The sequence below is a fragment of the Mastomys coucha genome, unplaced genomic scaffold (genome assembly GCF_008632895.1).
Source record: "Mastomys coucha isolate ucsf_1 unplaced genomic scaffold, UCSF_Mcou_1 pScaffold6, whole genome shotgun sequence".
In the NCBI taxonomy this organism is placed as follows: domain Eukaryota; kingdom Metazoa; phylum Chordata; class Mammalia; order Rodentia; family Muridae; genus Mastomys; species Mastomys coucha.
In genome coordinates, this window is record NW_022196912.1 from 48757099 (window position 1) to 48767435 (window position 10337).

The window sequence follows — 10337 nt, forward strand, 5'->3', positions numbered from 1 at the left end:
AAAAAAAAAGAATTCATTAAGTAAGTGCAGGAGCCTTTGAATCCATCAGGCTGGCAGAGAGTGTAGACACAGACCAACTGATCTGGGGATTCGGAGGGGCTGCCATTTTTATTGTGTGGAAGCCAGCAGACACTCATTGATGCGTTTGCTCACATTAGGCCAGTTGGCTCATTTCTTCCTCCTTTCTTCTCTCGGGCACATAAGAACTGCAAAGTCCTCCCTGGCTTTCTCTTTGTAAGCTTGGGTTTGAGGCAAGCCGGACTCCTGCCACTGCAAAGCAGCACAAGTGGCCTCTCTCGGCTCAGGATCCCACCAGCACTTATGCTAATGTGGGCACATTATGGTAACAAGTACCTAATAATAGAGGGAAATTTAATTCCAACAGCAGCAGCTTCTCACTGGAGAGGAGCCATCCTCCTTCCGAGGACTGGAGCCGTTTGCATATGAGGGTGGCAGGGAGCCAACACACTTGCCTCCTGAATTTGGTTTCCTTCCCTTTATTCACGTCTATAATTGAGCCTTTGTAAGCAGAGGGATGTGTGTAAAGGAGCTAAATTTGGAGCTGATTTCAGGGGGGCAATGAGAGCTCTGGAGGCCAGCTTTACCTTATGTTCATCATGTCAACCAAATTCTTGGCCCCGGTCTGGGGGTGGGGGAGCCAAACTCGCCACTTCTGCTACTAATAAGATGGCACCAGACTCATGCAGGAAGGACCGGGTAGGTGAGAGAGGATCAGTGAGCAGGGAAAAGAATGTGACTTCTAGAATTTGCTAGTTTCCTATACTAGTTTGTAAATAGGCAGGGGAGGAAGTCACACCCTAGAGAGGGATCCTGCAGGTGTGACGCTCTGAGGCAGGCGGGGGCGGGGCGGGCAAGCGACCCACGCCGCCCACAAGTCTGTCCCAGCTCCACTCCGCACCCAAAGTGTTATGTGTTATAGCCCAAAATGGTCAGCCTCACATTATGGATGAGTGGACCAGTACTTGAAAGGATACTAGACACATTTCCTGACTCTTCTAGCCTAGAACACAAGAAGCAATCCCCATAGGTGGAATTGTCCTTTGGTTACCTGGATCTATGGCTTCTCCATCAAAGACAGAGTTCATCTGGATAGATTCCTAAGGCAAAGAGACTGCTTTAAGCACAATTCCAAGGTTCTCCCCAGCCAAGGCTACCCATCCTCACAGGTTGAGCTCCTCACACAAGGCTTGTTTTACTTTATTCATTTATTTCTTTTAAAAACACAAACAAAACAACAACAAAACAAAAAACAAACAAACAAAAAAACCAAGGCTAGTCTTGAACTTGAAATGTAGCCAAGTCTGATCTTCCTGATTCTACCTCCCAAGTGCTGGAATTACAGGCTTTTACTACTATGCCTGACTTTCCTTGCCCAAAGCAAGCTTTGAGATATTGATTTATTCAACAGCCACTGGGCCATATGTTAAGGACACCACAGTGAACAAAGCAGGTATGTCTGTCTACACAACTTGCCACTAACCAATAGGGCCTACAATGAAGACACACAGCTATGGTAGGAGAAGTGTCAGATGCCATGGGACATAGGTGGCGAGCAACTAATTCAGACCTGTGAGTTAAGAAAGAGTCCCCCCCAAAATACTACCTAAGCTATGTAAAAGCAAGAGTTAAAATGCCAAGTGCCTTGGACACTAAGATTCACATCTCCTCAGGGCATCACTGTCAGGGCAGAGTCGGAAGTAAGCTCACAGGAGCACTTACCTTGGGCCTTGGCATCCCAGCCAGGCACTCTGCCCTGCAGCTACATACCGTGCCCTACTGCTTGCCCTCATAAAAGCCAACAGAACTGAGGTCTGTCTAAGGTGTCTATCCCCAGTCCATGGACAGCCTTTCACCATATGGTACCCCCCACAAAGTGGCAGAAACAAGGTCTTCAGTCTGCTAGCAAGAAGCTCTTTAGGGAGCAGCGGCCTTTTCAATGTGGCTTTCCACCTATCCACTTCCCCACAGTTCTTGGACGCTGAAGAGCAGAAGTGAGAATCTCATGTGTTTCAATTGCTGGATCATCTAAGAAGCCAAACGTTTTATGTTATGAGGGTTTGTTTGTTTGTTTGTTTATCAATGTGGCATAGTTTTAAGGCCATCTATGAGTGACATTACCCAGGTACCCTAGTGTGCTTCTTTCAGTAAGGGAGTCCCAAGGCTGTTTCTTCCTCCTGCTAGTAGACTAACCTGAAAGTAGAAGCACTAAGATATTGAGTGTAAAGCAAAGATCTCCCTTTAGCTGCACTGACCGCCACCCCTCCCCATGACACATATTTACCAAAAAGTATGTGTCTTAGATCATAACAAGGTTTGTCAGAGAAGAAATAAGGGAAGCTATCAAGTTTTATCTCTTCCCAACGAGTCTATCAGGCTCAGTAAGCGAAAGCAGAAGAGAGTAAGATTGTGAGCACTGGTTTGAATGAGAATGGCCTCTATAGGCTCAGTTTCTTGGCCCTCAATTGGTAGAACTGTTTGGGAAGGATTAGGAGGTGTGGCCTTGTTGAATGAGATGTTTCACTGGGGATGAGCTCTCAGGTTTCAAAAGCCCATGCCATTCCCATGCCCCGTAAATCCCCCATTCCTCTCCCTCTCTCCCCAGTGGTTGAGATTCAAGCTGTAACCCTCAGGTACTAATAAAATGGCAATACTGCCTCAGTGCCATGCCTGCCTTCCTGCTGTCATGCTTCCTGCAATGATGATCATGGACTCAAATCCTTTGGAACTGTGAGCCCCAAATAAATCACTTAAGTTGCTTTAATATTTCATCACAGCAATAGAAAAGTAAGACAGTGAAGGTGTGACTCTAGCCAGCCTGTGTGCTATACATAGTGAGACATCTGGCAGTTTTCATGAAATTTCCCCAGTTATTGTCTCAGAGTGGCTGTCCTTCCTCCCATTTTATGGTGAGGAATCTAAAGCTTCCACAGGCTTGGGGATCCACAGGATTGTGTAGCTAAAGGGTAGGTAGAACCAAACCCAGATCCAAGCTGTGGACTTTCTCTGACACTTTCTTGCAAGGTTGTGGAAGAGTCGAGAAAAATTAAATCCTATGAAATGTTGCAGCCCCTGTTCTGGTTCTCAAGCTCTGCCTCCCCAAAAGCACCTTGTTGGAGAGCTGGTGTGGATAATAAACACCATAACTCAATATTTATGAAACCCAGAGCAAATATGTTCAGTGAGGGAAGGAATCCTATCAGGATCTTGCCATGCAGCAAGCTGTGTCAGTGGCCAAATGCATGAAGGTCGCAGAATGCATAAATACTTGTCCAGGGCCTGGTTTCTCTATGTGTGTAGACAGAGACAGGGTGACATTACCCAGGCAAGGCTCCTGTGGCTGACCACACTTACCACTATGGCCTCTCTCTTCATACTCTTCATGTCTACAGAGAAAAGAACAGGTCAGCATTGAAGTTTCTTAGATGCTAAACTGACCTTAACATCCTACCCACAATGGGATTTCCCCGAACAGGGTTTGACTTCAGTCTTAAAGGCATCGCAAAGTTTTTGTTTTTGTTTTATTGTTGTTGTTTTGTTTGTTTGTTTTTTGTCCACAAACCTGTTACTTGACAGCTTTCAGTTTTCTTAGAAAACATACACATTTAGGAACAGCACATGATTAAAATTTCAAAACTCTTCCTAGATTATTTATACTGGTCTTAGGAAATTAGCTCTCAAATGGGTTTAGAGTCAGGGGAAAAAAAAACCTATATGTTCATTACAAGGGATATTTGACATTCATTCCCTATATCCTGATTAAAAGTAACTGAGCTGGGGGCTGCAGAGATGGCTCAGTGGTAAAGAGCAGTTGTTGCTCTTGCAAAGGACTCAGGCTTGATTCCCAGCACCCACATGGTGGCTCACAACCATCCATTACTCCACTCCAAGGGCTCCAATGCCCTCTTCTGATCTCTGAGGGCATCAAGCATTCATATAAGCACATATACACATTCAGGCCACCCCTCACACAAAATGAAATGAATAAATCTATTTTTTAAAAAAACTAGGAATCTAGGCAGTCTATGACATTTCTGTTATTAAGATATGCTCTATCTATGTAATCAATAACCATTACAATAAAAAATTGAACCCTGCATTTATATACTTTGTGCATATCAACATACCCCAATGGATACAATGACTTAAGCAAACATTTTTTTTTTTTTTTTTGACACAGGGTTTCTCTGTGTAGTTCTGGCTGTCCTGGAACTAACTCACTCTGTAGACCAGTCTGGCCTCGAACTCAGAAATCCGCCTGCCTCTGCCTCCCAAGTGATGAGATTAAAGGCGTGTGCCACCACTGCCTGGCACATTTTATTTTTTAAATTATAGAATTATAAATTCTATGTCCTGTCTTTCTCCATAGCTTGGTGTAGCCTCGAGGTGACAGCTCATTGTTTACGTTAGGATGAAATATCTCCTTGGGCCTGAGGCTTTCTGTAGATCTTGCTCAATTTACCAATTAACTAGTATGACCTAATGAGCTATGTGAACAATGATCAAATCCGTTACAATCTGAGAAGAGAGCGTCAGTGTTCTTTCAGAAGAAGCACTTGTTCATGACAGAGCATTCACTGTCCTTGGGAGCAGCCACTCCCTGCATGGGCAGCAGTCAGGAAATGCTGGCTGTGTGTAACACATGTCCCTATTACGGATGAACTAGGTTCCATGGGAGATAGACCTAGATGATTAAACTGAGCTGGCTAGAGATGAATATGGGTAGAAAGTAGGCAAGGCAAAAGTGAGTGGACCAAGTAAGCCAAAGACACCCTGCACCTTATCCTTTACCCTGTACCTTGAACACTCCAACTTCTACCCTGCACCCTACATCCTGCATACTGAACCCTTCACCCTGCACCCTACACCCTACATCTTGCATCCTGCATCCTGAACCTTTTACCCTGCATCTTACACCCTGTTCTTCCTTGCTCTAGCAATAGATGCTCATTGCTTCCCCATTAATGACATGGATATTCCCTGAGTGAACCCACATTTGAGCCTTTTATCATAGTATAACAGAACATGCAAAAGACAGCAAGCCAACCATGAGAACATGCACTGTACATACCTCCTTTCTTTGCCCTACGGGAGAAAGGATAAGCATTAGTTGATGGGATAGTATTCCACCTAGATATGCACACGTGATAGCGTAGGGCCTCCAGGCAACTGCTTTCTTGAAATTTGGGGACTAGTTTGAAAATGGGCAAGGGATGGAGATCAAAAAGTTTTGGCTACTAGCTGTTCTAAAACAAGCAGTTAGGCAGTTGATATCCTGGAGCTACAGAGGGTACAAGAGTTTGAAACTATTGCTTCTTACTACTCCAGGAAAGTATAGTGACTTTGGTGAGGGCAAAACCAGTCCAGTGAGACCACCAGCTCATTCTTCTTTGCCCACCCCCCCCAGTAGCCATCAGAATGGAGAAGTTGTATCACAGCAGGGAGCCTAGAGAACTGACAACTTCAGTTTCCTATAACATGAAAGAGCTGGACCGGGTCTTAATGCCCTTCTCATAAAAGCCTTGGGTTCAAAAATTCTAATTTTATTCCTCACTATTTGACAAGTGTTGACTGCCACATGGTACAACTAACTTTCCAAGAGTACAAGTCTGAGTCTGAATTTTTAGCCATTTTCTCTTTTGAATTGGGCCATGATGAAATCTGTATTTAGAATGCTAATAGGAATAACCAGGTTCAAGGTGTATATTTCCCACATAGCAATAATATGAATGTAAGTTGCAATATCTATTGGGTCACTATACATCTTTTAAGAATGCCGACTCCAATCCCATATGTGACATCATTATCCTTACACGCTTAAATATGACCCTTTTAGAAACAAAGTAGGTTTTTTTTTTTCATTCTCAAAGTCATTTTTAAAAGAATGTAAAACAAAAATGTCTTTTTAAATTTCAGTAGATGCTCAAGGATTTCTTACCTGAAGTCAAGGTTGCCACTAACGCAAACTTCCCCCAAGAAATACAGTGGAATGCAATGCGCAGCTTTAAGCTAATGTCTTTTAAACCATCTTACATCCAGACATGTAACATTTCTTGGCAGTTAATGTTCAAATACTCTAAAGAGGCATTTGAGTCTTATCATTCATGTCTTTTTTGCCACTGAGAGGCCCTGGATGTCAGGGCATCCAGCTCCAGGACATTTGGGCATATGGCTAAATTTGGGTCTAGAATCAAGAGCTTACTGGGTCTTGGTTATGAAGTTAAAACATCAGTGACTTCAAAACCATTGCTGTGCAATGGCAGCATTAGCTTGGTGCCAGGAAAGCTACTCAGTGCCCTCTCTGCGTTTGCTTGGTGAGTTTTGCAGAGGAGGAAACTGATGCTTAGAGACTTTCATGTGCCTAAAGTCAGGTGCCCAGAAAATGAGGGAGCTTAGATTTGAACCTGGAACTTGACCAACTCCAAAAAAAACCTGGCTCACAGCCATTGTGCTCTGGCTGTAAGAGTTACTAAGAATAAATCTGGCCCTAGGAAAAGTCTGTGACGTGCACAGGTTCTCTTAAGACTCACACACGTGTCTGAGCAAGTGAGAGTAGTGGGGAGAGAAACCTGGCATGCAGTTACTGTGTGTTCCCAAGATGGTGGGAGATGAGAGTCACACACAAGAGAACAGACATGGTCTAATGACATACAGGCCTAAGTGGGTCACTAGCACTCAAAGTTTAATTTTCTAATCTGTTGTGTGGTTGGTGGTTGAGTTTGCTTACTTTACTCCCATCCCTTCCTATAAATATTCTTCAGAGAAGAGCACATTATAGTCTACTGCTACTCACAGGGGGGCTTTTCAGGAGCGCTTGTCTGGGGTAAGGCCACTGGTAGCCCACTAAAACCCCATCAGGACTGGGGTAGGCTGCCAGAGAAAGCCAAAGGCCAGGGTCCTGGCCCCATAGGTGACCAAGTAGGTACCCCAGGCTCAAGGGCAGCTAGAAGTCTTTCTGTTCATCTCTTATTCTCCCCTTCAAGCTGAGTACCCTGCCCTGTACAATACCAAACCAAAAGCAAGCAAGCAAACAAACAAAAACAAAAGCAAAAACAAGGAAAGTCCCAGTCCACCAGAACTTACAGAGGTCTCTTGTCCTTCCTGGTGGTGGAGGAGCAATGTCTGTAGACTGCTTTGGACAGCCGCACCATCAGGGACCCCAGAAAACCGAGAAGAACTATGGAGCCCAGAGTGATGATGAATGGCACATACCATGCGGATGGGGAGTACACGTTTTCTCTGCGGATCTGGTAGGTAATCCTGGGCTTGGGGGGCAGAGAAAGGGAGATTGAGAGGGGTGGAAGTGTCTTTGATATTCAGCATTGCAGTGTGTAAAGTGCCTCGGTCACTCTCCCCTTCTGTTCTGCGGATCCAACCTCTGTGAGCCTGCAGTCCCTGCTTCCAGCCCTGGCCTCTTTAGATAAGAACCCAGAAAAACTAAGGAACTGAGTACCAGCTGCTGACTTAAGGGCACTGTCTGTCTCCCCTCCCCTCTTTCACATCTACAAGGTCCTCAAGCTATTTCTCCATTGCAACGCAGCATAATCCAGGGTCTAATTTAGCCATTGTCTCTCACTGAGAAGGCAGGAGCCATGAAAGCTGTTTTATCTTTGTATACCTTGTAAGCCTTTCAGTGTTCACTCGATCCAGCTGCCACTGCCAGGTAAGTGGGCTATGATCACAGTGAGACTTCAAGTTTGGAATCTGTTTCCTGGAGCGGGAGACAGATAGCCAACGAGTCATGGAGATCTCAGAATTGGAGATGTCGAGGTCGGTTATGCTGTAAACCTAAGAGACTTGCCAATTTCTTCCTAAGGAGAGCCTGCCAGCTCTCCCCACTGTAATAGTCCTCTGTTGTGGCTTGAGAAGGGAACCCCCACAGGCTCAGTAGGTCAAGGAGCTTGTTGCCAAGCCCAATGGCTTAGGTTTGATTCCTAGAAGCCCACCTGGTATGCAGAGGACACCAACTGTTACAAGTTGTCCTCTTACTTCCATACATGTGGGGTATACACATGCACACACACATACATACACACACACACACACATACTCGCATGCACACACACATATATACATACACACACATACATGCACATCTACACACACTCAATAAATAAGTAAATAAATAAATAACAAATGCCATAAAATCTCAAAAGGAGAAGCTGGAGAGATGGTTAAGCAGTTAAGAGCACCTATTGTCCACATCAGGTGACTCACAATCACCTGTGACTCCAGCTCCATGAAACCCAGTGCCCTCTTCTGGCCTCTGTGGGCATCTACATGTATGTGATGCATAAACATACATGTAAGCATACACACATGAGCATAAATAAAACATAAAGAAACCTGCCATTGAATACTTTCAAAGTGAAGCCCCTCCCCCCAATTTAGGAGGCGTGGCCTAGCTCCAGTTACCCTGGCTTAGAGTGTACCTGCAAAGGTGTACTACCTACTTTCTGGCTCCTGCCAGCTCTCTGCTTCTTGTAATCATAAGGTGAGGGGCCTCCTCCACCACACACTCCTGCTGCTATGATGTTTGGCCCAAGCTGGCAAAACAACCATGGTTCTGCGCCTACTAAAACTATGAACCAAAGTAGATCTTTCCCCCTTTCCAGTCTCTCTGTTAGATTGGTCATTGCTATGCAAAAGAAAGCCCATGGAACTACCCTGCTCTCTACTCACTGGGGTCTACTTTCTTTTTCTTTTTCCTTTTGTTTTCTGTTTGGTTGGTTGTATGTGTGTGTGTGTGTGTGTGTGTGTGTGTTTTCAGACAACTTTTCTCTTTGTAGCCCTGGTTGTTCTGAAACTCACTCTGTAGATCAGGCTAGCCTCAAATTCAAAGATCCACCTGCTTCTGCCTGCTGGGATTAAAGTTGTGTGTCATCATCACCCTGCTATTGGGGTCTATTGATTGCGGAAAAAAAAAAAAAGAGAGGTGAACATTACCAACCATTGGCAAGACTCTGAGAAGCATATGATAGCTTCATTCATAGGCCATTTTCTAACCGGAGGGGATGTGAAGAAGAGGGGGGAGGGGAAGTTGAGGAAGAGAAAGAGGAGGGGATGAGGAAGGAGGAAGAAAGTATATCCTCTCTGTCCTGATGCCCTCCCTCACTACAGGCCCATTCACTACAGGCCCATTCAAATTCTATGAGCTTTCCCACAGTGGTGCAGTCTACCACAGTGCTCAATCTTTGCTCTAACACATATCCTTACATAGAAGCATTCTTCCTCTTTTTGATTTTTATTTCCTGCCCCCCTCCCCCCATTTTCTTTTTAGATATCTTTGGCTATCCTGAAACTTGCTCTGAAGCCCAGGCAGGCTGTCCTCGAACTCACACAGATCCACCCGCCTCTGCCTCCTGAGGGCTAAGATTAAAGACATGCGCCACCACTGTGTCGCTCACATTTTTCTTTTCTGTGAGAGGTCAGTGGCTCTGTGTCCAAGATCTTACACAGATTTCCACGGCCCTTCCAAACAAATGCCTCAACATTTTTTTTTTCCTGTCTGCCTCCCACTTCTGGGTCAAAGGGTTCCATTGCTATACATCCTAAGGATTTATGGCTGGAGATTATAGATCCCAGATCCTTACCCTGGGAGTTGCGATGGACGTGGCTGGGTGAGGAACGACTTTAACACTTAGAGTCACTGTCCCAGTTTCAACAAGAGCCATGGCTTTTCTTCTGCCAGACAGCAAGTTGTCATCAGTAATGTAGACAAGCAGCTTGAAGTCCCAGACTGTATCGAGGCTACTATAGTCAAAGCGGGAAGCCAGCAGCAGGCGTGTGATGTTGGAGCCAGCATTGGGAGAGAAGGCAAAATGATTGTTGATGTTGCCTAAAGGAGATTTGACCCATGAATGTTGGTAAAAGAATTAAAAAGAAGATAAAGTAAAGATTCAAAAGAAAACTGCACTTGTTTTTATTCCCTCAAATGTCTACACTTCCTTTTTTTATGTAACAGGGTTGGGTCTGTGATATCTTGCAAGTGAGGATGCACTGGGTAAGGAACGATAGTGTCCCTGTTTTAGGGCAACCAGGGGGAGAGTTAATTGTCCTGGTGTGTGGGTAATAAGACCACAGAGTGACCCATACCCCTAACCATGGACCATGCTTGCCTCTTGCCTTTTGTGGAGCCTGTCAGGCCGTCCTGGTGTCAAGGGTCCTGACACCCTCTAAAGGAAGGGGCCTCCTGAAATGCAAGGACTTCAGGCCTAGGTTATCGTGAATTCACCCCATCTACCTCCTACACACACTCGTGCAAGCGCACAAACACACATACACACATACACACATGCACACGAGAGAGAGAGAGAGAG

The 10337-nt window shown here is 45.0% G+C and overlaps 1 protein-coding gene across 1 annotated transcript in view; it reads right to left on the minus strand.

Annotated features, from left to right (window-relative positions):
• The window catches only part of Cdhr3 (cadherin related family member 3), a 61402-nt gene that overhangs the window by 1852 nt on the left and 49213 nt on the right, over positions 1 to 10337 (minus strand). Inside the window, exons 14-18 of the mRNA XM_031357110.1 lie at positions 9612 to 9856; positions 7102 to 7283; positions 5090 to 5103; positions 3373 to 3404; positions 1070 to 1118 (exon numbers count right to left, since the gene is read on the minus strand). Coding sequence (XP_031212970.1) covers positions 1070 to 1118; positions 3373 to 3404; positions 5090 to 5103; positions 7102 to 7283; positions 9612 to 9856 — 522 coding nt within the window. The remainder of the gene's footprint in view (positions 1 to 1069; positions 1119 to 3372; positions 3405 to 5089; positions 5104 to 7101; positions 7284 to 9611; positions 9857 to 10337) is intronic.